The following is a 27,104-nucleotide window of genomic DNA, read 5'->3' on the forward strand; positions in this document are numbered from 1 at the left end:
CACACCATATTTTCTTTATCCATTCATCTGTCAGTAAACAGGTTGTTTCCATGCCTTTGCTATTATAAATAATGCCACACTGAACGTGGTAGTACAGATATTTTTTTGAGATGGTGATTTAATTTTCTTCAGATAAATATGCAGAAGTGGAATTGCTAGATCATATGGTAGTTCTATTTTTAATTTTTTGAGGAACCTCCAGACTGTTTTTGTCATTACTTTTTCAGTGTTGTAGTGCCTTGCCTTCTGGAATTTGAGTCACTTTAAGTGTATGGTTTGAGTATCAAAGCACCTGTGGTCTGAAAGAGTCATGAATAAACAGGTGTTTTCTAATTTTGAATGTCTTGTTATGTTCTAACGACATTATTCTAGTATTTCTACCCATTCTCATATGTTTTAGTTGTAAAAGGAGATTAAAATCCATATTTTTGAAATTTCCTGTTTTACAGTCATTCTGCTAATTTCACTGTATACTTTTCATAAAAGTTAAGCAAGTTTCCATTTATAAGAAACAAAAGGATAGATAACTTAAAGAAAAAGTTGGTAGGCCATTGTCTAATATGTTTAAATAAAAGATTTTTTTGTAGAGTTTATTTATATTTTCATTATATGATAATATAGGTTTATAACTTCCATTTGAGGACTTCCAGGGACTATAATGTGTTTAAAGATACAAACAGAAAAAGCCCCAGAAAGGTAGACATAAAATATTGAAACAGCCAGCCACAAAGAGAAAGGGAAAAAGGAGATTCTTGTGGTCAGACTGGCTAAATGTGAAATTAATTTATTAGTTTAGATATTTGGAGTATTGTAGCTTCTACATTAGGTATAATATTTTAAAGTATGGGGGTGGTGGTGGCAGTGGGATGAATTGGGAGATTGGGATTGGCATATATACACTAATATGTATAAAATAGATAACCAATAAGAACCTGCTGTATAAAAAAAATAAAATTCAAAAGCAGTGAAAAGAGATCAGGTCAGTGGTTACCAGTGTCAGGGGGACAGGGGGTGTGGGGCTGGGGAACTGAATGAAGGTGGTCAAAAGGTACGAACTTTTGGTTATAAGATAAATAAGTCTTGGGGATGTAATGCACAAGATGATGACTCTGGCTAACACTGCAGCATGGTGTATCTGAAAGTTGCTAAGGGAGTAATCCCTAAAAGGTCTCACCACAAGGGAAACAATTGGGGGGATTAACTGTATGAGGAGATGAATGTTAACTAAATTTATTGGGGCAGTCATTTCACAGTATACGTATGTCAGGTCATTATGTGGTATAACAGACTTATACAGAGCTCTATGTCAAACACATCTCAATAAAAATGGGAAATAAAAGAAAAAAATAAAGTATAGGGTGCAAGTATATAGATTAAAAAAAAAAAAGAAAACAACTAGTGATCATCTTTCCAGACCCCTCAAGGATTAAGAGTAATGCCAAACCTATAAATGGAACCTCCTTCCACTCCCTCCATGAAAGTTTTTTTTTTTTTTTTTTTAATTCAGAGAAGTAGAAACCCTTTTGTAGAAAGCAAAATTTAAAATAGCCAAGAAGACCAAAGACCCACAAACCACGCCAGATATTTTGTGATTACTTGGTTTTTCTATTTGATAGCAAGTGGGGATGACCAGAGAAAGAGAAAAGAAGAATGGATGATGATTAGTGAAGAGGATAATGTAGATTAGCACAAATAAGAGAGTAAAAGAGGAGAACTCCCAAAGAAAATAACACAGAGAAGCTTCACCTTATGAAGGAGTACACCTTCACCTATTGTGTCCTAACCACCTAGGACAGAGGCATAGAACTCTGCCCTGTGGGATGCATATGCCTCCTGATAGTGATTATCTTTTAGAGCAGGAGTCTGCAGACTGTGGCCACTGAGCCACATTTAGCTTTGCCTCTTTTTTGAGGCCTACAGCAAAGAATGATTGGCAGGGGGCTGGGGGGTGGGGGACGGGACAGTATTTTGTGATACATAAAATTATAAAATTCAGATATCAGTGTCCATGAAAGTTTTTTTGAACACAGTCACACTTGTTTATGTACTGTCTGTGACTGCTTTCACACTACAACAGCAGAGGTCACTAGTTGTGACAGACTTTATGACCCACAATGTCTAAAATATTTACCATCTTGACTTTTTACAGAAGACCTTTGCCTAACTGTTAGGGAATGTACTTCTTGTGTAGTATAGTAGCAGGTATGTCATAATACATTAGAATTGTGTAGCTCATAACAATGTGTAATCCTTTTTCAAAAGTTGATTCTGCTGTTCTTCTTGGATTCAGAAATCATTTAATCTGATATCCTGCACTAACTACATCTGCAGTCGTATCACAGCACAGTAACTGATCATCATAATAAGAATCCTGAATTGTGAAGTAAAGATTAAACTGTTTTGAGCAGGCTTTAAGGAAAGCTTAGTTCATTAATTTGAAGTATAAACAGACAAAAAAATAGAAGTAAAAAAGTAAGCTGATTACAGTTTTTACATATGCATAGGAATTAGGACAGAGTTTTAGTTTTTTGCAGTATGTAAAAGAAGTTAAATCAATCTGAACTTAAAAGGAAGTTTAATGGGAAAGAAACTGAGGTATCCCAAGGATTCAAAATCAGGAATATAGCCAGGCTGCAGAAGGAAACCCAAACCAGTAGGAACACTAGGTATCATTTTTCCTTTATTGAGTCTCTGCATTTTACTGCTTTATTTTTTTTCTTTGCAGAATAGCTTTCTTTGCTTCTCCAGGTACATGATGTAAGGTGAACTCCTAGTAATTTCTAGGTATTTTCACTTGTTCCTTAATTGTAGCCACAGCTCAGAATTAACCCAGGTTTTTATCCCTTTTCTAGACCAGAAAGAATCTGGTCTAGGTAATCTTGGACTGGGGTAACCTTCTTTCCAGTCAGTTCTGACTAGGTCATGGCTTCTGTACCACTTGTGAAGAGGGGGAAGTTCCCAGAGAAAAGAGATTATAGTGAGCAGAGTATAAGCCTTAAAGGTTTCATCAGGATCACAGAAAGTGAAAACATGACTCAGTCTGGGGGTATGGAGGCAGTGTCAGATTTTGGATGTAGGAGGAGATTATATTTCACTGCCAAGATGCTGTGTTTGGAGAACTAGATGAAAATTTAGAAGGTTTTACAGTGACTGAAATTCCATGGTTAAAAACCCATTCCTTTGATTTAAGACCATGGTTCCTAAGTTTGCCTCATCACTGCTTCTCAAGCCTTGGGTACCTGTGAGAATCATTTGTTGAAAATATTTTCCCTTTCCTCTTAATTTCTCTTTTTTAAAAAAAAATGAACAGGGACTTCCCTGGTGGCGCAGTGGTTAAGAGTCCGCCTGCCAAAGCAGGGGACACGGGTTCGAGCCCTGGTCTGGGAAGATCCCACATGCCACGGAGCAACAGCCCGTGTGCCACAACTACTGAGCCTGCGCTCTAGAGCCCGCAAGCCACAACTGCTGAGGCCATGTGCCACAACTACTGAAGCCCGTGTGCCTAGAGCCCGTGCTCCGCAACAAGCGAAGCCACCGCAGTGAGAAAGCCCGCGCATCGCAGTGAAGAGTAGCCCACGCTCACCGCAACTAGAGAAAGCCCACGCACAGCAATGAAGACCCAACGCAGCCAAAAATAAATAAATAAATAAATAAATAAATAAATAAATAAATTTAAAAAATGCTTTATAAAAAAAATAATAAAAATTAAAAAACGAACAGCCAGTGCACTATCCCAGAAATTTTGATATCATTGGTGTAGGGTGGGTCCTTGGTATCACTATATTTTAAAACTCATCTGATTCTAACGTGCAGCCATTGTTGAGAACCTGTAGCATTACATCACTGGATGCTTGTTATAAATGTAGACTCTCAAGCCCTACCCCAGACCTACTGAATTAGAAGCTGCACTTCAGTGAGACCCCTAGGCAGTTTGTATGTGCGGTAAAATTGGAGAAGCACTGTCTAGACTTACTGAATATCTGGCAGTGGACCCAGGGAATCCCTAGGACTGTAGTTCTCAAAGTGTGATCCTAGGACCATCCGCATCACCTGGGAGTTTGTTTAAAATGCAAATTCCTGAGCACCAACCTAGACCTTCTGTATAGGACACCATGCAGGTGGGGCCCAACAATTTGTGATTTAACAAGCCCTCCTGGTGTTTCATTAATGTTATTAATGAATGTTATCATTAATGTTAATGATACAGGAAGCATTGCTCTAGAAGATTCAGCTAGGACTTGGGATTTGGAACCACTGGATTGAGGAAATTGTTACAAGCCTGCTATTAAAATAAATACTCCTGAAATGAAGTAGCATTGATGTTGCAACTTACTTTCAAATGATTTAACAAGTGAAAAAAAAAAAACTACACGATGAGTATGTGTAGAGGGAAAAAGAGAAAGTAAATATAACAAAAGGTATTATTATCACCCCCCCATATCATTCATAAAAATGATAAGACCTAGGTTCAGAAGGGTAAGTAACTAGTCCAAGGTAATCAGCCAAAAAGCAAGCGGCAAAACCAGGACTTGAGCTTCCGTGCCCTTTGCACACCACCACAAGTTAGACTTTGATGTTTTTTTCATGTTAGCTTGCCCGGTTCATCATCCCAGGTACCTAGGAATGTGCCTGTGTTGTGTTCCATAGGCCCAGGAGCAAGCTTGAAAATGTTACTGACTCCCATTGTTTGAGTCACCCTCCCCCAACCCTCTTTCCCTTTGTCCCTTCCTCTCCCTCCTCTCTCCCCCACCCCTCCCCCATTATCATCACTTTTTGTTAGACTTTGGGATCTGGCCATGTTTGTATGTTTTACTTTGGCTTTTAATTAGAACTGGTGTTCTGTGGTTTTAGTTGGGTATATGCGGAAATATACTTGATTTGGGTAGCCCAGACTTCTTATTTGAGTTCTGAGGCCAGTTTATAGCTAGACAAAGTTGCAGATTTAATTGATGACCTGAGATTTGGAATTGATTCCAAAACAATGGAAACTATTAATTAAATATTTAACATTTTTTAATACTCTACCTCATTCCACGAAATACACGTAGTGATTAAAGATTACTGTTAAATAAATTCTTTCCTTCTGTAACATTCCTTAAAAGTTTTGATCCAAATTAGGTTTGGATGAATTGTTTAGGTTATTGACTTTTTCTTTTTCTTTTGCTAGCAATAATTTATTCCTACATATGATTAAAGCATCATATGTAAGAATTGTCTTGCTTTGGATCGTTGCCCTCTTGAGGTCTGCTTTTAACTTCTTCTGCTTTTAATTGAACTCATGATGGCATTTTTAGATAATGTATAAAAGAGCATCAGGAGACAGAGCCAAAATGGTCTTATTTGCTTTTATACAAACTAAATTGCCCTTGCAGCCCAGCATAAAATCTAAGCACTAAGAGCACTTATTTATTTTGACAACAGAATTAATTGAGCCTAAAACAGCTGAAATTCCAGTTGTAGCAAACTATTCTTTCTGACTCTCACTCTGGCTTTGGTACTGTCAAAAAAAGTAACTTGTCTTATGATTAAATAGCAGAATGATGGGCAGTGGACTGCATTTGGGGGAGATGGTGAATAAACGTTCTACTTGTGAAACAGTTCAGAAGTGACATGCTACAAGGGGGGTCAGAATGTGCATTGATATCCAGCTGAGCTGTCAGCTGGCACTGAGCCAGGCACGCAAAGCTTTGCCATGTGAAGCGTATGCCATTTGAAAAACAAAATCTTTTTCATGCATGATTTAATGGTTTTTTTAAGAGTATATATTTAGTTTTATTATTCTAGAAACTGTTGGTGTTTCTATTTTTAATAGAAAAGCTTATGTGTGGATGGAACTCAGTTAAAATTTTTTAATATATATTTTACAATTTGAAAGGATTTGGCATCTTTCAAAAACGTCATTTTGAATAGCTTATTTTTTTTGGATATTTTTCTATTTCAAATGGATTTTAAGAGGATGTTTTTAAAAGATAAAGAGAAAAGTGATCAAGATATCTGGTATAAGAAAGATGTTTTGTGAGGAAAAAATGTAGAATTTTGTTTGAAGGGACTGATGTTTATAGAGTTAATGGATGCCTTTACTATTTTCATATATGTGATGACATCCAAGGATCTTAATATATACTATATATTTTTTTGATGGGTGGTTATATTCTCTCAAGCTTTATTAATAAGTGATAAAACTAATAACACATAATAAGCTGTTGGTAACTTAGGTAGAGATTTTTCATTCTTCGTAATTCTTACACCAAGCAAAAAGTTGCTGTTTCAGATGCACATACTACTAAAATTCTTTATCTTTATTGATCTTTCAGTTCTCATCTCTTTGTAAACTGTTAATGTAGGCCTTTAAAGGATTCTAAGAACAAGCTCATTACCCTTTCATTTAATGAATTCTTAGCTTGCAGATTTACAGAGTGGACTTGAAGTCCTTGAAATTTTAATTGGGCTGTTTTCTGACTCTAAGAATTTTTTGGATGGAAGTAGTGAGTGTATTTTTTTTTTTTTTTTTTTTTTTAGTCATATGATATATGTCATAAGAATGCCCCAGTAGGGGAGGTATTGCCAGTTAATTAAGACCTTGTTTATCAACTCACATTTATGACTGTTTTATTCTGTTTATCACTAAATGTTAATCTACTCTTTTTGAATAAAAACTGGAACTGAGGAAGTAAATCTTTGATTTGGGGGTAAGAAGCAGGACGTTTTAGCCAATATTTTCAATGCTCCTACTTAATAGAGAAATTTTTCTTGTTCATTAGTGGTTTTCTTTCATAATGGAATGATCAATGAGAACTCTGATCATGAATTTGCACATAGTTATAGTTAAGCTTAACATCTCAGAAGGACCAGTAGTGAAATCCTCTATTATCCACTCTTATTTTTTTTTAAATAAATTTATTTATTTATTTATTATTTTTGGCTGCGTTGGGTCTTCGTAGCTGTGCACGGATTTTCTCTAGTTGTGGCGATTGGGGGCTACTCTTCGTTGCCGTGCACGGGCTTGTCATTGTGGTGGCTTCTCTTGCTGCGGAGCACGGGCTCTAGGCATGCGGGCTTCAGTAGTTGTGGCTCGCGGGCTCTAGAGCACAGGCTCAGTAGTTGTGGCGCACGGCCTTAGTTGCTCCGTGGCATGTGGGATCTTCCCAGACCAGGGCTCAAACCCGTGTCCCCTGCATTGGCAGGTGGATTCTTAACCACTGCACCACCAGGGAAGTCCCTATTATCCACTCTTTACTTCAGGCTCTATTTTAAAATTTCTTGATGTAGCAGGTTGTACCAGTTACCATTAATAAGGCAGGGCTAAAGTGACCATTTAGTGGAACATAAATTTTTAGTCTGATATTTATTGAAAACAGAAACTACATGTTAGATCTCTGTGTCTCCAGTTCTGTGGTATCATATATAAAGGGTTGTCAGTAAATTGTGGTCATGTTATAGGCTAGTCTCAGTTTTTTTCAGTGTTAGGCTTATTTGATATTTAAATTATTGCTGATATTTTAATTAACACTATCAGGTAACACTGGAACACGTTTCAGAACAATTAAAAAGATGTAATGGGATCTGATGTGATTGTTTTCTACCAGCTTTTTTTTTTTTTTAAACCAGTACTTGTTCATGTTTTTTTCTTTTTAGGCCTTATTGAATTTGAAGAATGTGACCCTGCTAGTGCAGTTGAAGGTAAGTTGACTAGTTGTAATGTGTGGCAGCTAGCTAATAGCTTCTGTTTACTGAATAGAGGGGCTGCTATTCATTGGTGTTAGCATGTCTATGGAGTGATGTAAAAAATGTGAATGTGGTTTGAAGGCCTGCAGATATTAATGTTTACTTAATAAACAGTAGGTTTGCCCAAAGGAATATTAGTGTGTTAGAATGTAGATTTTTTAAAAGATTAAATATAACATGTATTTGTTTTCAGATATACATTGAGATTGTTTTCTCCACTGATATCCATCTTTAAACATTCTAATGTCATAAATATGAAACTCATCACTACATATTGATGTATACTGCTTATTCTGCAATGGGTAACATTTCAGTAATTAATAAGGTTATGTATTAATGCTAATGTTACTGTCATTCAAAATAGGTGATGATTTGACTTGGAGAAAGGATCCACAACCCTTTCTATTTAAATTGATGTTTTTCATAGTATGAAACCCAAGAGATGTCTGCAATTTTTGTCATGTTTTATAATCTCACTTTGTGAGCCGCTAGAAATAATTTGAAAGCAGTCTTCTATTTTTTTCCAAGACCTTTGTGAGAATATGGAGAATTGGTTTGCTGTTGTGTGTAAGGTTATTAATTGAGCAGTCAACGAGCTCTGGGGCCTAGACTTTTTATAGTTACCAGCTGTTTGACTAAGCAGTACTTAAGTTCTCTGTACTTAAACTTCAAAAGTTCTTCAGAAGTTTAAAAGAATTTTAAAAGTTCTTTAAAAATGTTTATAATAAATAATACCTACTCTGTGAGAATAAAAATGTATTTATTTTTAGAATATTATAACATGCTATAAAAATAAATGGTTCAGGGAGTTAGTTTTGCATGAAAGCAAGTACATTATTCTAAGACACCTGGATTATAATCCTGGCTGTAGTGTTAACTAGTTGTATAACACTGAGTTAAAAAAACAAAAATAATACTCTGAGTTTCCTCATGTATAAGGTGAGAAGTTAGCTTAGGTGTACTCTAGTTCTCAAAGAGTTAAGGAGCTAAGCTTTAAGTGCTGAATTCTGTTAACGATTGATAGCATTGACTGACATTTAAAAAATAATTTGTCATTGATTGATTGACGTTTAAAAAATAATTTGTCATGCAAGAAGAAGAGGAAGAACTGCCATATTTGGCAAAATAGAGATGGTATTTGTTCCTCATTTATGGTTGGATCCATTTATAACATTATTTGTATTAGAGATAACATATGGACAAAAGAATGCCGTATTATAAGTTTCCCATGTCATACTGTTAATGGATCTGTTGTCAACTTTTCATTTAAAACAACACATTTATATTTTGTGACCCTTTATACCGGGAACATGATTTGACCTGCATTTATAACAAAATCTAATATAGTGAATAATGTACTTTCTTTGAAGTCTTAAGATATCTGCAAATGCTTATTTTGCCTGAGGTGATTTAGGGGAAGAGAGAATTTCACTGATCAAGTGAATGTTCTATGTATAACCTTTTGGTGAATAAAAGGCTATATTATATCAACATAAGAAAAATTTAAACAGACTATGACTGATTTAAATATTAGGGTTTAGCAGTTGATACTTTCATTTCTTTAATCCAAATTTAGTATCAACAGTTATGAGCAAACTGTGTGTCAAGATACAAGACGCATTCATAAGTTTAATATATTTATCAGGAACAGTTATGTTCTATAACAATATACATTTATTTTAAGGTATAAAACCAAGGAAAAGAAAGACTTTCGGTTTACCAGGAATAATTAAAAAGGAAAAGGATGCAGAGTCTGTGTAAGTATATTAAATATTGTCAAAATCCTTTCTATGGTTATAAATAATTAAGAATAAGACTATTGTTATGAATTTGAAAAGAAAAAATTCTTTTGGAAATAACCCAAAGTACATATGGCTAAGATGTGAAAAATACAAACTTTTCTAAGAACATTTGCCAGCTCCTCTAGTTTTAGTTAAAAGTGTTAACTTTTCTTATTATTCTAAAATTTCAAGATGAAAGCTTTAGCATTTTGAAATTGAAACTTTAAAGATACTCTTATTTTATAAAATGATACATGCATATTTTTAAAAATTAAACAAAAGTACAGAGAGAACTAAAAATTGTTCTGAGTCTTAATAACCTAAGAAAAACGCCATGGTCAGCAACTTGATCAAAATCTTTCAAGACAACTCTAACCATAAAGGAACTTAGTGATATATGTGTACATAAATGGAAAATGTTAAATGGGGGAGAGAAAAGCCCTAACATATTTTAAACATTTATACTAATTCATCATTTTTAGGTGGAAGATGGAGTATAAATGTCATTTACCTTTTTAAAAAAATAAATTGGTATACAAAGAAATATAATTAGCATATAAGAAATTAAACTAGTATTAGCTAAGTCAAGTTTTCTTCCTTGGCTACACATTAGAACTACCTGAGAAATTAAATATACCTATGCCAGGCCCCGCTTCAGACCAATTAAATCAGATTCTTGGGGCGGGAGGCCCCAGCATAGTTTTTGTTTTGTTCTAAGCAGCCTGTGTGATTCTTAATATACACCTGGGGTTGAGAATCATTGAACTCTGATTAACTGGAGACAAATTGGAAATAAAGGAACTTTTCTTTGCTTAATTATTCAACCCATTTAGACTGAAGAGACACTAATCAAAAGTCTTGAGTGATTTGTTGACCCAGTAACATTGACTGAAAATTTGTTTCAAGTCCCTACTTCTCTAGCATAATCAGCGGAACTCCCATGAGGTTTAATATTTTGATGGCCATTCATATTTTCAATGTAAGAGAACAAAAATTTGTGCTTTGGGTGGTCTTGCCTCCTCCCTGGTTATACGCTTATCATCTGAGTTTCTCGGAGTTTCTGCCATTCTGAATGTCTGTTTCTTTCCTCCTCCCTAGTTGTATTGATACTTGGTGTAACAAATTAAGACTGTTTGCAAAGTGATTTATGCCTATTGCTACTGTCTCTTCTGCAGATGTCTTTTTTGAGCATTATGAAGGGGGTATTTTGCTAAGGGAATGAAACCTAATCTCTTTTATAACACTGGAAATTGAAGTCTAAACAATTGATTTGTAAGTAAATTTTTAAAATGTAGCCAGTTTATCTGTTAGTGGCTACATTGTAAAGAGTTAAGGTGTTTTTATAATTGATGGTTTTCACAGCTGTTCATTTAGGGAGCTTATAATATTTTTGTATATTCCACGTTTTTAAAATAGTTTTTCATGATCAGTAATTTCCCAGTATGATCATTAGGGCACTTGGATATTGGAATATTTTAACCAATAAGAATACTAGGTCAGAAAACTGATGCCTAAATCACTGCATCATTATTACCTTCTTTCAACACTCCCTGGCAGGAAAAATGTTAGAATTCACTTTGCTTGAAATGCCAGAGGCTCTTGGCATGCTTCTTCTCATAGCCCGAAGGTTTTTGAAATGCCAGCAATTGTGGACAAGGGGTCCTGCTCAGAGCTTGGTCTTCCTGGGGCTTCATCTGCAGGTCTCATACTGCGCACTGTGAAGGCAAACAGATGAGTGCTTTACCACAAAGACTGGAGAGTTCTGGCTTAAAGCCAGAGAATAAATGGTTTGGAACTCTTATACTTACTTTTATATTTAAACTTTATCTTTTAAAAAAAAGAAGAAAGAAATGTTCAAACATCTTAATTGATTTGATTCTGTACAGGGATTGAATATTATTACAGTAGCTTTTCTGGATCATTTCCTCAGAGTATGCATAGGTTTTTTGATATAATATTCCTTATAAGGAAGCTCTTTTTCAAAATTTGCAATTTTAAGTAGATATAAAGACACGTGGGGTTTGCATTTACCCTGGTGCTCCCATTTGAATTAAGGGAAGAATAGTCATCTCCCTCTTTTTTCATCTTTTCAGTCTATTCCATCCTATATTTAACAAAGTTCTTTAATTTATATATTTTCCTGGTTTGTGCTTAGTCTTTGGATTGATACAGATTACCTGTTTATCTTATATATTAACTCAGTATTTTTTATTTTGTTCATTTGGCTCTTAAGGTGTACCTAATATGTGTGTTTTCAGACTGTTATTAAAGTGGCAGAATCTGATAACTATATGCAATAACTGTCTCAAGCCAAAGAGTATACCTAGTCCAATGCCTTTTAAATATGCTCTCTAATTTTTGTTTGTGAACTTGTTTTAGAATGTATACATATATATTCTTCTAAGCTTATTCCTCATGGCTTCAATGCCTTTAATTTTATATATCTAGGGCTTTATTTGGTTAGTTGAGAAGTTTGGTCTTCTTTATGTTTTAGTTTTACATTTAAAATAATAGTTTTTAATAGATTATGTCCAAATTTGTATTTGCTTATCAGTTAAATGATAAAATGTCAGTGCTCAACTGCATATTACATTAGACTAGAAACTGTTCCAGCTGGGAGTCTAGCTACTCACCTAACATATTTGGAAAAAAGTGGTTTCACTTCTATATATACTAGCTTATGGAAAGTACCTCAAAGGAAATACGTTAAAATTTTTTTTTAACTTTCTATACCTGAAGGATTAAAAGCCACTAGAAATCGTTGTAGGACTGACAGCTTCCTTGACATGACACGTGTATATTCATGGAAAAGAAGTATTTTTGAAAGTAGTTTTATAAATATTTATAAGCTGTTTGTTTTATTTTGTCTTGCAGTATCAGTATAGGGGAATGTCTTTGTTTGAATTTTAAAATCATTTGGTATATTTCAATATTCATGATTTGATTTCTCTAAATATTTTTATAGAGTTTAAATGAAAGTTATGTTTACATACCAAGGCAGACACTTTCGATATAATATACTTACCAGATAGTTCTAATAGTTGAATATGTCTGATATTTTGTTTGTTTTAATAGGGAATGCCCTGATGCAGATTCACTTGTAAGTAGATTTTACTTTGGTATAAACAATTTAGCTATTTTCATTAGGAAATACCCAGCATATTTGGGTTGAATTTGTTTACAGATCTTTCCAAGAAAAATACTAACCATGTTATGTTATTAGAAATTCACTATTAAAATTATTTTACAAATGTATTTTTGGCTTTACATTGCCAGATGCTTTCCTATTAAATAGAAGGTATTTCTAACTACTTTTGAAAAGTGGACATTTTACTCTTAAAGTTGGAGTGGAGCCATAGCATATTGCTTTTTCTTGGGAAATATGTCAGATTTCAAACCTGCCTACTTTATTTTAAAATGTGCTCTTACTAATTGAATTCTTAGATCTATTAAAATACTACTATAACTGTTCATGTGTTTAAGGTTTGTTTAGGAGACTGTCATTTTAGAAAAAGTAGCAACAACCATGGTTAGTACTTTTCTGTGCTTTTTATTTTGTTTTGTTTTAAAGAAAGTTTGTTTATATTTCTTGTTTAAATATATTTCTTCATATATAATTAAAGAAGACATCAAATGGAGCTCCCTGTGGTTACAGTGAGAGAGTAGATTTACCAAATGATGGAAGTAATGTGTAGACAGAAACGTTTTACAGATTGGTCATTAGACACTGATCATGTTGGTAAGTGTAGTAGAGTCAGGCTGTCTCTTTTATTGTTCTTGCTTGTGTGACTATTGTTTCTTTTGGCTCCAAAACATTACGGTCTTTTACAGCATATTGGTGTACCAAAATAAAGAACTACGTATTTTGTAAAACATTGTGTTTTATGTTAATTAAGATAAAACTAGTATTTTTTTTCATATTTCAGCTTTAAAGTAAGAAAATTACTATTCATTAATAAATTTATAGTGAAAATAAGGAAATAGACTTCTGATGAGCTCTAGGCTTAAAATCATCAGTGTTTTTGGAGTTGTAACATTTACCTTACCACTTGCATGTTTTGATACCCTTGGTTTACTAATTAATGAAAAAGTCAGCAGATGTGTTTGGCATTTACTTTAGTGTTCATCATGCATTTTATTTCTGAATTATTTATAGCATTTATTTGATTGCAACATTGAATAAAAATTTTAATACTTCATGTTTTATATGCACTCCTTTAAATAAAATATTTTAAATTTTCTCAGTTAATTGATACTGTTCTATAATGATCAATATTAAACAATTTTGAACTTCAGCCAGTACTTATCTGGAATTAGAAAAGGACTTTTAAAGAGGACACGAAATTCTACTACCATATAAGAAATGATTGATAAATTTGACTGTATAGAAATGAAAAACTTACAGAATTAGAAAAAATACACCATAGAAGGAGTTGAATCACTAAAGATAGTTGGGCAGAGTGTATTTGCAAGATGTTTAACAAGGGACTAATTATTTTTCTTTGTAAAGTTTTGATACAGATAAGTTTAAAAGGTAAGCAAGCGTCCCAGTAGGAAAAGGGCATTAGGATAAAAACAGGCAATTTTCATAAGAAGAAATAAAAGGTTGTAGTGAATAATCATAAATGTTGTCCAAAATAGTAGCCTAATTCTGATGCAAATTAGAATGAAATTACTATATTCACCTATCATATTGGCAAAAGTTTTGATACACTCATACTGTTGGTAGGAATGTAAATTGGTATAATCTGTCTTGTGGATAGTTTGGCAGTATCTCCCCAAATAAGAAATGTATATTCTTTTTGACTCTGCAATCCTGCTGCTAGGGCTTTACTGTTACTGCTGTATTCACAAACTTTGTGTGTGTGTGTGTGTATGCTTGATCAAGATATATGCTTACATAGAGGGGGAGGGAGAAAAGGTGGATAAGGATAGATGTTTATTTCAACATTGTCTATGTTAGCAAAAAATTGGAAACACTAAAGCATCCATTAAAATGGGGATTGGTTAAATTATTAAACATTCACTTGATGAAGAAGAAATAGTCAGATGTTATAGATCTAGGTTGCTCGTGTCTGTTGAAATGGGAAGAACTTACTAAATAAAAGCAAGTGTGATCTTTTAAGTAATTGTTTTTGAAAATAAATAAATGTGTGTCTATTATATGTATTCTCTTTTTTAAAAAGAATGAGTTACAAGACACTGAATTGTGGTTACCTTTGAGGAGAAGGATTACAGTGGTGGTCAGCAGGGAAAGGAGGCTTTCATTTTTTGTTGTTTCCTTTTATTTATGGCCTATTTATGGCTAGTCTTACTATTACTTAAACATCAATAGGCTACTCTGGTAGGGAAATTATCCATCATTTTCTGTTCCTTTTTAAAAAGGTCTATGTATGTAATTAAAAAAAAATTATTTTGAGCGACTACATCTTTTGAAAGTTGACCAAGGAAGTGTAAATCGCTCTCTCAGTTTTAACCAATTTCCTCTCTCCAAACTGAGATTGAGAAACATACCGTTGACTTGCAAGCTCTATCCCAATATTTTGTTAAAGTTACTACCACCACTATCCACCAAAACTGCCTTTAAGATTGTTGGCTGAAGTTACATGCTCTTTTCTTCTTCTTGTACTGCTTTTGACTTAATGCTTTGCTCCAGCAGTATGGGGCCCTAATATAGAAACCATGGATTGAATGGACAAAGATGTAAACAGGTAATGTGTAAGTTTTTATTAATATCATGAATAGTTCTAGCATTGAAATCCTGGTACAGTGAGAATCATTGCTTTTTTTTTTTTTTTTAAAAACGCACACCAAAAAAGCATTTTATTTTGAAATAATTGTCAATTTACAGAACATTACAGAGTTAGTACAGAGCAGTCCCGTGTACCTTTCATCTCATTTCTCTTGATGGTAACATCTTGCAAAACTTTAGTACAGTATCGTAACTAGGATATTGATACTCATACAGTCAAAATAGAACATTTCCATTAACCAAGGATCTTTTTTTTTTTTTTTCCTTTCACCTGTTTAACCGTCTCCCAGTGCTCAAATCCCTGGAAGTCACTGATCTGTTTATCGCCTCTATATTTTTGCCTTTTCCAGAATGTCGTATAAATGGGATCATACAGGATATAGCCTTTTCAGACTGGATTCCTTTACCAGGAATATTAAATATGCATTTAAGATGTATTCATATTGTTGCATGACTTTGATTGTTCATTCCTTTTTTATCCCTGAAGAGTATCCCATTGTATAGATGTATCATAGTTTACTTATCCATTCACTTACTGAAGGATGTTTTGGTTGCTTCTTCTTTTAGGTGATTATGAATAAAGCAGCTTAATAACATTTGTGTGCAGGTTTTTATGCGAAAATAAGTTTTCTGATCAACTGGGTAAATACCTAGGGCTGTGATTGCTGGAAGGATCTTTCATTTTGATTGCTCCTTTTCAGTCACTTTTGTTCTGTTCTCCACCCCCTCCACACACACACACACCTCTGGCAACCACTAATCTTTTCTCCATTTCTATATATTTGTCATTTCAGGAATGTTATTTAAGTGGAATCATACTGTATGCAACCTTTTGAGATTGGCTTTTTTCGCTCAGCACCCTTTTCTAGAGATTATTCCAGGTTGTTGCATACATGAATAGTTCATTCCTTTTTATTGCTGAATAGTATTCCATGATGTAGGTATACCAAAGTTTGTTCACCTATTGTGGGACGTTTAGTTGTTTCCAATTTTTGGCTGTTAGAAATAAGTTACGTTGAACAGTTGTGTACAGGTTTTTGTGTGGGCATAATGTCACTCTCGACACTGGCCACTTTCTTTCTGAAGTCTGTTTTATCTAATAGTAAGGTAGTCACTGTCTTTTTTATTTTTTAAATTAATGTTTGCATGGTATATTTTTTCTATCATTTTCCTTTCAACCTACCTATGTTGTTACGTTTGAAATGAGCTTCTCATGGGTAGCATATGGCCGGGTCATGTTTTTTTAATTCATTCTGCCAATCTGTCTTTTGTTATACATAGACCATTTATATTTAATGTAATTATTGACATGTTGGGGTTTAAGTCTGCCATTTAATTTTTTGTTCTCTATTTGTTCCTCTCTCTCTCTTTCCCTCTTAGAATATCGTTTTATTTTTCCTGCCTTTTGTGGGTTATTTGAACCTTTTTTAGAATTTGATTTATTTATAGGTTTCTTTTTTGTTTTTTTGGGCGTATAACTTTGTATATCTTTTTAGATGGTCGCTGTGGGTCACTCTCCAGTAACTTCAGATAGTTGTTTATGTTTATTTTGATCAGAGTTTATAGATGTAATCTGCAGGAGGTTGATTCAAAAGCAGTTTATTTGGTCTTACAGAAAACAGCTCAGTATTATTTTAAATTAGTACATCATATAGTATAGTGTACTGTAAACAAATTTAAAAATAGTGTCAGTAGCAGATCCCAGATAGAATCTCTAGGAGAGGGACTTCCCTGGCGGTCCAGTGGTTAAGACACTGTGCTTCCACTGCAGGGGGCATGGGTTCGATCCCTGGTCAGGGAACTAATATCCTGCATGCTGCTTGGCGTGGCCAAAATAAAAAAGAACCTCTAGGAGATTAAATATCTGGTATGTTCTAGGGTACCAGGAATAGGAAGAAAGTATTTTGAAAAAAACCTTTTTTTATTCTGATTTCTAATGGTTTCTTTATTTTATTTTATTTTTTAATTAATTTACTTTTGGCTGCGTTGGGTCTTCGTTGCTGTGCACGGGCTTTCTCTAGTTGTGGTGAGCGGGGGCTACTCTTCGTTGCGGTGCGAGGGCTTCTCACTGAGGTGGCTTCTCTTGTTGTGGAGCATGGGCTCTAGGAGCATGGGCTCAGTAGTTGTGGCACGTGGGCTCTAGAGCGCAGGCTCAGTAGTTGTGGCACACGGACTTAGTTGCTCCGCAGCATGTGGGCTCTTCCCAGACCAGGGCTCAAACCCGTGTCCCCTGCATTGGCAGGCGGATTCTTAAGCACTGCGCCACCAGGGAAGTCCTCAGTTTCTTTATTTTTTAAGTATTTTAAAGTATTATTTGCATATTAGTAAGCAGCATATAGAACTCAAAGAAAGTGCTCTACTTCTAGGGTCATAACTACATCACTTGTCATCTTTTTATCTATGGAATCTGCTCTTTACCCTATATTAGATATTTCACTTCTGAACTTTAACCCAGTCTGTTAACTCACTGCTAGCTACATTAGACTGTTTATTCAGCTTGGAAACTATAACTATGTAAACCTTGTGCTGTGCCTGTCAGGTTAGCAATCCTTCATATTTCTCTTGCTGAGCTTTAGCAAGTGATTGGAGGACGAATGGGAAACTCTACCAGTAGAATGATACTAGCTGCCCAGTTATATCCAACTGGTACACCCTGGCATTTCTTGGCAGTTCTTTTTTTCCCCCATTTAAAAAAAGTTTTTATTTAGAAATATATTGTAACCTACAAACAAATACAAGAATAAAATAGTATAAAGAACACTTGTATACCTTTAACTTTTTACTACATTTGCTTTAACAGTTCCATTCTCCCTACATATGTGCATGTGTTTATGTGTGTATATTTTTTTCTGATCCATTTGAGCATAAATTTTATATTCTCTTACTTAACCACAAAAGCATTTTTAGAGAAGTGTCCCTTCTGTATCCCTTCTGCTCCACCGCCCTTCCTTCTTAGGTAACCAGCTTTATTGTGTTCTGATTTATCTTTGCAGTGTTTTTTTGTTTTTTTGGGGTTTTTTTTCATAAAGATAGCAGATATCTATATGGTTTTTAAATTTCCCCTTCTTTCTTACTTAAAAGGTAGTATACTATATATGTTCTTTTGTACTTGGCTTTTTTCAGTTAGCAGTATTTCCTGGAAGTCACTCCATATCAGTTCATGGAAACTTTTCTCATTTTTTTTTTTTAAATAGCTGCATAGTACTTCACTTTGTGTATGCACCATAGTTTATTCAGCTATGCTTGGACATTTAGTACTTTCCAGTAATTTTGAGTTACAAATAATTCTGGTGAATAACCTTGTTGCATATGTATTTTTTAATTCTTGGGGGCATATCTTCAGAGTAAATTCCTAGAAAAGGAACTCCTGGGTAGAAGGGTAAACACATAAATTTTTTGTTAGATATTGCTAAATTTCCCTCTGTAGGAATTGTACTGTTTTGTATTTATACCAACAAAGTATAAGAGTACATTTCCTCACAGCTTTGCCAACAGAGTATATTTTTTAACTTGAATTTTTGCCAGTCTCATGGAAAAGAGATGGTATTTTAGTATAGTTTAAATTTTCTTGGTAGTCTTTTATTTGTTTTTTTGTTCTCTCTCTATATATATGTTTTTAAAATTTATTTATTTATTTTTGTCTGTGTTGGGTCTTTGTTCCTGCACGTGGGCTTTCTCTAGTTGCAGCAAGTGGGGCTACTCTTCATTGCGGTGCGCGGGCTTCTCATTGTGGTGGCTTCTCTTGTTGCGGAGCACAGGCTCTAGGTGCACGGGCTTCAGTAGTTGCAGCATGTGGGCTCAGTAGTTGTGGCACGCAGGCTCTAGGGCAGAGGCTCAGTAGTTGTGGCGCACGGGCTTAGTTGCTCTGCCTCATGTGGGATTTTCCCAGACCAGGGCTCGAACCCGTGTCCCCTGCATTGGCAGGCGGATTCTTAACCATTGCAACACCAGGGAAGTCCCTGTTCTATATTTTTGGTATGTATTTCCATTTACTTAAGCTGTCAGTCCTCTGATTTTACCACCTCTCTTCCATGGATGCATACAATCTTGTGCTTTTATTTCTTCACTTTGAAGATTTGGGTGAAAATTTGGTTATTCACAGAACTGCTGGCATGCCTAGCCAAACACCTATTCTCTTCCTTTCAGTGTTTATCCTGTTTGTTTTGCAGTGCTTTTCTCTTTCAGACGTCTGAAGCGTGGAGTGTCATTTGAAGCTAATTATCTAAAAACACATAATTTCCCAGTCTTAATAGTTTTGTTAATCTACGATATTTGATAAATTATAAAGCTTCTTGGTAATAGTTAAGGCTGTTTTGCTAACCTTTAATGTTTTTGCAGTTGGAGGCATTGTTACAGTAAAGTTTTTCTTTTTCTTTTCCCCATAGAACATTCCTGATGTGGATGAAGAAGGCTATAGTATAAAACCAGAAGCAAATCAGAATGATATCCTTTCATCATCTGGATATTCTTATGGATTGTGTTGGCATATATACGTAGACAGTTAAAATAATCTATTATTTAATAAAGACTTCAGATTTTTAATTAATTGTAATAAAATGTGCCTCAATGTGCTTTATTTGACATGCTATGAATAAAAGTTAGTAGTTACATTTCTGATAAAGCCCATCTTATCTCAGAGTTTTTTTGTTCCTTTTTATAAATGTGTGAAAAACTGGTTGTGCATTAAGATAATTTAAAAACTCAATTCTTTAACTGATACTCACATACCAAAGAGAACCATTTCTACTCATCTAGTGATTCTGATTCTGAAGATGAAGAACCAAAGAAGTATCGGATAGAAATCAAACCTATGCATCCGAATAACTCACATCACACAATGGCTTCCTTGGATGAATTAAAAGTATCTATAGGAAATATAACGCTCTCCCCAGCAATATCTGTAAGTAAGAAAATAAGCAAGTTTGCACTCATTATACAGAAGCCTTTGAGGGTTTTTTGGTTTTTGGTTTTTCTAAGCTCATCTACCTGCATCTGATTAGTTTTAGGACTAAGGAAAATTAAAACATCACTTAGTAAATAGTTAAGCATGTTGGATGAGGAAATATTTATAATTTTTTCAGCTTTATTGAGGTATACAGTTTATAATTTTTATACAGGCAAATGAATTTTTGAGTTTGGTTTAGTTTTGCTTCCTTTTGAATGTGTTTTAAACAAAAATGTGGAAAATCCACTATTTTCTGCCATTTGATGTATTTTATAAATAGTGCTATATGTCTCAGGCAGAGTTTTGTGAACTACAGTATGAACCTTTTCCTCATCTAATGTTAAAGTTTTTCATCTATTTTTTTTGGTGAACTTTATGTAAAAGGAATTCCATAAAAATCAATTTCAAGTGAAATTAAATTCTATCTTTGCTTTTTTTTTTTTTCCTGTCACTGTAATTAATGGTTTTTCCATACTTTTCATATAGGAAAAGGCAAATAAGAATTCTTAGTGATAGTGGTTAACTCCTCAATTCTGAGATACTAAACTTGATAGCTTTTGAGGGAGAAAAAAAATCACCGTAATCTTTCTATCGATGTCATACTCTTAAATTTAGAAATGTTAAATTATGGGAAAAAAGCATGTCTTAGAATGTCAGTTTAGTTTATCTGTACATACTTACTGTAGCTGATATTAAACCTATTCTTCTTGATAATGGAGAATAAAAGTTCTCACCATTTTGTATTTTACTTAATTACATATTTTAAGTAGACTTTTAGGTATTTGTTTAGAAAAAGTGTTTTTCTCCCAGTCATACACTTCTAGAATTTAATTTGGAACAGTTTTTTCCACCAAATTTCTTAAGTGAGGTTTTAGTCTACCATTACTATTTAACATTAATGCCAAGATTAAATTATGGTTTATATTTGAAGTAGGAAGTTGTGAAGCCATTAAAAATTTTTTATTGTGTAAGAGCATAACTAATTTAAAATATATATGTAAGTAAATAAAAGCCTGGAGGATATATATATATCAAAATGTTAAGCATCTGTCTTTGGGTAGTAAGATAATTGATGCTTTGTGCTCTTTTCTATTTTTTTTAAAAAAAGTAAACGTGTTAACTTCATACTCAGAAAATAAATAATAATCAGAAATTTTTTAATTGTTAATATTTGAAAAGAGGGGTCTTGAGAGTATATTTTATTGCCCAGTTTGCTTATCTAGCTTAAGTTGTGTTTCCCTCCAACAGTGTATGTGTTTTAAGGTATACAGATTTTATCAATAGACATGATTAAGAAGGGAATAGACGGATTATTAGAGCAAGGAAATACATTTTAAATTCTAAAGCAAATACTGTGTTTTTCTTTTTCCTTTTTTTTAAACACTGTGTTTTTCTTTTTCCTTCCATGTACTGCTAGAGACACAGCCCAGTAAGTGCAAGATTTTATATTTTTACCTATTGACTTAAAAAGAAATTGTATATTTGAACATTGATTTTCAAAATATTTGTGTTTTTAAATTAGCAAGTCATAGTATGTTGCTGTAGATACTAGTATTTTAAAACATTTTATTGAATGATTTAAAGGTACACATTATTTTTTGACTATAAAAAAGTTTTTTCTGTTATCTTTTTATGTAAATAGTTTATAATTGAGCAGATATATTAAAAACAACTTAAAATTATGTTCCCAGTATTAACATTTTATCGTATTTTATTACCGCATTAAATTATTTGTTTAATGGTACTTAGTTTTTGCATTTCTATTTTAGGTGCAGATGAATCGGAATTCATCTAGTAAGTTTGACATTTAAATTGGTTATTTAAGTCTATTAAAATTTATCAGGGAATTTGCTAAGCTTGTAGCCTAACATATGTAGTTGTAGAAATGGTCTTTTTTCATCATGAGCCATAATGACAGACTAGAAGGATACTTGTTTTGCAACAGAAGACGACTTATCTATACTATTTCTTTTAGTTTTGAGATATGCTTTAAACTTGAATACGTGGCTACAACGTTTTTCAGAAATTAACAAAGCCAAAGAGCAGCTTCTGATCAAGCACCTAAAACTGTTTAACTAGCATAACTCTTCCTCACGAGCCAGAAGGCACTTGTTTTTTAAATATTTGTATATTTATTTATTTGGCTGCGCCAGGTCTTAGTTGCGGCATGCAGGATATTCGTTGTGTCATGCGGGATCTTTAGTTGTGGCATACAAACCCTTAGTTGCGGCATGTGGGATATAGTTCCCTGACCAGGGATTGAACCCGAGCCCCCCGCATTGGGAGCACAGAGTCTTAGCCACTGGACCACCAGGGAAGTCCCCAGAAAGATGAGTTTTAGCCTGATCTATTTTTAAGTCGTATCACAATTGCAACTTCTAATATAAGATTTTTAGTATAGTAACTTAAATTATACTAAAAATGTTTTTGGGGTGTTAACACCATTTGCAGAATCATGTATTAAACATAGCAAGAGTTTTGGGGAAAATAGAGTTGAGGCAGCCCACACAAAAGCTATGCAATTTTGTGAACACAGTGCTAAATAAAAACCATGACATCAGTTGTAATTAAAAATTCTAGCACAATTAAAAAGACCTATTAAATTCATAATAAGTACCAAACTAAAAGTAGGGTTTTACTTTCAAAAAATAAATGGTAAGTAGCTTGATGATAGGGGATGTGAGGAAAATGAGTATAAAAGGGGGCTACTGAGTTACCAAGATGAGGGCAAAATGAAAAAAAGATGACAAACAAACACCACAGTAAGCACCATGAGGCAAAACAAACAGCTGAAATGAGCCAAATGGGAGAATGTGATGTGAATGGGCATTAGGTACACTGTTGTATTCCTCATAGTTTGCTGTAATTACCCATGTTGATGTATTTTGCATTCATCAGCTATTGCTTGGTGATGCAAAACATTAAGGTGCAATGAAAGTTGCTTACGAACCAGCAGGACTTTTGTATTACTGATGCTGTTCCTCCATGTACCAATTGCTTATGAAATGATTCATGTTATAAATGCAGAAGGTAGCAAAATAGACTACCTTATAAAGAGACTATTGATATAAAAATTTTATTTTTCAAAATAGGGTGTCCTTCAAGAATTAATAACTACTTTTGGTCAATAAAATAATCATTAATAATATCATCAGAACTTGAAAAATGCTTTCATGATTCATCAGTTAAAATTCTTGAGTTATTACATACATTATTTAAATACAAAAGTATTTAAACATTTGTTCTGAGTTTTAAAGTTGTAGGCCCTATTTTTTTTTATGAACAGCAGTTTAATGAATATGATGGTTTAGTTGACTTAAGTTGTTTCTTATCAAAGATATTAGAAGGTTTAGCAGAAATTCAGCTATTATTTTTATATTTTTAAGCATGGTGGAAAACTTGTTAAAGGCTTATTTTCCTTTTCTTCATAATTGTTTATATATGTTATTAATGCCAGAATTTAAAAATTGATGTATGTGTAGTATTTCTCTTTATATTAAAATATTTTATTACTCAGATTATTAATTTTTTCATAATATTTCAACTTTTTAATTAGGTGAAGAGTTAACGAAATCAAAGTCATCTGCTGCATCCAATGAGTAAGTTCCATGTTAAAAATTTTTTTAAAATAGCCTTTAATTTTTAGAGAAATTTTAAGTTCACAGCAAAACTGAGTGGAAGGCATGGAGATTTTTACATATACATTTTGCCTCTACATATGCCAAACCTCCCCCACTATCAGAATCCCCCACCAGAGTAGCACATTTGTTACAATTGATGAACCTACACTGACACATCATTGTCACCCAAAGTCCATGGTTTACATTAGGATTAACTCTTGGTGTTGTATATCCTATGAGTTTTGATAAACGGATATTGATATGTGTCCACCATTATAGTATCATACAGAATAATTTCACTGCCCTAAAAATCCTGTGTCCTCCACCTATTTATCATTCCCTCCCCACTACATTTAAATTTTAAGTATCCTTCGTTTTATTATCTCTGTAGTTTTAATTCCAGTAGACTGTTTTTAATCATCCCGTTTCCTAAGCTTTGAAACGTCATATAAGAGTTTTTAGAAGTTGTAAATTATTTCTCATTTGACAGTATTTCTATGATAATTTGTAAAAAATCCATTCAACTGTATTTGGCCTTGGTGTCCTCACTCCTCCAAATAAATGATAGTACCCCAAATTCATACATGTCTGTATTTCAACTAGTTATTCACACGGAAATTCTCTCACTGTTTTCCTTCAATTTTGTCTGTGACCTTGTAAAATAGACTGTATACTTTATGAACCTCAAAATGAAGAAGTGTCTCAATTAAGTTGAAGAAGGAGAGGTCTAGAGGACATGTTGCCAGTTCTTCTTAAAAAGAAAAAAATATTTTAAGCCAGTGTTGCATGGGTCCTTTTTCACTTCTGTATTTATCAACAAGAATACTTTCTTTTAACGTTTTTTGTGTGAGTAAAAGTAGGCTTAATTAAATGAATAGTTTAAAATGGAAACTTTCAAAGCCAAGCACTAATTGAGCAGAGTGGAGGTATTCATTTGATTTATCATTTTTAAAGATAAGTTTAGTGTTTTAAGACTTTGTTTTTAGGAATCATTTATACAGTTGTGATTCTATACTTTATCATAAGTGTGCTTCCACGTGGGTGCATGTTGAGATACTAGATATGTGCTTATAGGTAATTGTAATATTTTCATTATAGTGGGCCTGTTTTCTAGGATTTCCAAAAAATATTTTAAATAATGGTAGTTTGAGACATTAGATTATTTTTAAATAGGGATTTTCTTTTTTTATACCATAAATACATACAAATTTTATTTGTCAAACATACCTCAATAAAGTTGGGGAAATTAATTTGAAAAAATGATGGGGTGGCGAAGGTCAGGTGCTCAAGATCCTAGAGCTTAAGCATCTTTAAAGGGTATGACTAAAATGAAAAAGAGAAACATTTATGTTTGTATTAAAGTAAAGAGCCAAGAGTTGAATCCTGAGAGTAACTAGTTTGAAGGATTCCAAGAGGTCAGTGGAAGAAAATCTTTGGTTATGCAGCACATTGAGTTTTTTGAAACAAGAATGTTCATGCTCTTGATTTTGTTCATAGTCTTGGTAACCTCTCATAAAGAGGCATGTATGACCCTTACATTTTGCTAGACCACCTCAGTGGCCCAGGTAGTGGATTGATCACCTAGGCAGAATTCCTCCTATGCATGATCTACTACAGTGATCAGACCTTTGAAGTTTGTATAGAGTCTTTTATATACATGGAGCTTAAGCCACCGTCCTCTACTTAAAAAGTACTTTAAAAAAAATCCTTTACCCTTTTTCTTCATCTTTGATAATAAGTATGGCCTTATAAAAATTCTGTCTGATTTCATATCACTTAAGAAATTTTCTGTCCAAGACTGGGTTCCAGATGTGAATTAGCACATCTGATAGTGCCATAAAATTAATTAGCTATGTGTCCTTAGGCAGCTCATATAGACTCTCCATGCTGCTTTTCATTTGTAAAACTGAAATTATTTCTATTCTGACAGCCCCTACGTTTATTAGAATATAACAAGATTTAATCAGTGGCGATTAATCTACTCTCCTTTACGAACTTAATGTTATTGTGGGTTCTGCTTATAGCAGTTAACAAATATCAGTTTATTAAACCTGCTAATTCAGTTCTTCACATATTCAATCATATGTGAAGCACAACGTCCAACTCTTTAATCATATATATTGAGCTTTCTATGAAATAAAGCTAAGTTACTATATTTTATACTAATAAAATACTCATTTGCTAAAATCCTTATTTTTAAAATGTTATGGTAGGAAAGGGACCAGTGATTTACTTGCTTGGGACCCCCTGTTTGGACCATCTCTTGATTCATCTTCTTCAACTTCACTAACTTCATCATCATCATCAGGTAAAACATATATATATATATATATATATATTTTGTGTGTGTGTGTGTGTAACTGTAAAGGAATGCAGTAGTTACTTTTTTCTAATTGATTTATCCATTACTTGTATGTTGTACTTAATGATCAAAAATTTAACTTGTCCTCTGATCATATTGCCATATAAAAGTGATTTTATACTGATTTTGTTAACTTACCTTAAAGACCATACGGCTTTAACAATAAAAATTCATCAAGCACCAACTTTTTTTCCCTTATTTATTTCTAGGCATCATTCCTATATCAATGCCCAAATAATAATTTTTATCATTCAACTGCATAGATGTGCGTTAATACAACCAGTCCATTCTTTCTTTTTATTATTATTATTTTTTAAAATTTATTTATTTATTTATTCTTGGCTGCGTTGGGTCTTCACTGCTGCACGCGGGCTTTCTCTAGTTGCGGCTAGCAGGGGCTACTCTTCGTTTCAGTGCGCGGGCTTCTTATTGTCGTGGCTTCTCTTGTTGCAGAGCATGGGCTCTAGGCACACAGGCTTCAGTAGTTGTGGCACATGGGCTCAGTAGTTGTGGCTTGCAGGCTCTAGAGCTCAGGCTCAGTAGTTGCGGCACACAGGCTTAGTTACTCTGCGGCATGTGGGATCTTCCCAGACCAGGGCTCGAACCCGTGTCTCTTGCATTGGCAGGCGGATTCTTAACCACTGTGCCACCAGGGAAGCCCCCAGTCCATTCTTGATGGACATTCAGGTTGCATCTAGTTTTTAGTATTATGGACATCCGTAGATACAGCAGATTTTGTGCACATCTCATATCCTTATAATAATTTATTAATACAAGATTTATGAATCACAAGATATGCCCATTGTTACTTTTTGCCAAACTGCTTTCCAGAAAGGCTTTAGCACTTCCCAACATGAAAGAGCTTTATGAATGTGTTTTAGTTGTTCTTTTGGCAAGAATATATTAAATTTTTCTTTTC

At 33.8% G+C, this 27,104-nt stretch overlaps 1 protein-coding gene across 1 annotated transcript in view; it reads left to right on the plus strand.

Moving 5' to 3' along the window:
* The window catches only part of FCHO2 (FCH and mu domain containing endocytic adaptor 2), a 112,475-nt gene that overhangs the window by 49,715 nt on the left and 35,656 nt on the right, over positions 1 to 27,104 (plus strand). The window contains exons 9-17 of the mRNA XM_068535493.1: positions 7,636 to 7,680; positions 9,410 to 9,482; positions 12,582 to 12,606; positions 19,644 to 19,701; positions 19,983 to 20,158; positions 21,621 to 21,632; positions 21,973 to 21,997; positions 23,760 to 23,802; positions 26,037 to 26,131. Of these exons, the coding sequence (XP_068391594.1) occupies positions 7,636 to 7,680; positions 9,410 to 9,482; positions 12,582 to 12,606; positions 19,644 to 19,701; positions 19,983 to 20,158; positions 21,621 to 21,632; positions 21,973 to 21,997; positions 23,760 to 23,802; positions 26,037 to 26,131 (552 nt within the window). The remainder of the gene's footprint in view (positions 1 to 7,635; positions 7,681 to 9,409; positions 9,483 to 12,581; positions 12,607 to 19,643; positions 19,702 to 19,982; positions 20,159 to 21,620; positions 21,633 to 21,972; positions 21,998 to 23,759; positions 23,803 to 26,036; positions 26,132 to 27,104) is intronic.

Source organism: Eschrichtius robustus, chromosome 2, assembly GCF_028021215.1.
Source record: "Eschrichtius robustus isolate mEscRob2 chromosome 2, mEscRob2.pri, whole genome shotgun sequence".
Taxonomy (NCBI): Eukaryota; Metazoa; Chordata; class Mammalia; order Artiodactyla; family Eschrichtiidae; genus Eschrichtius; species Eschrichtius robustus.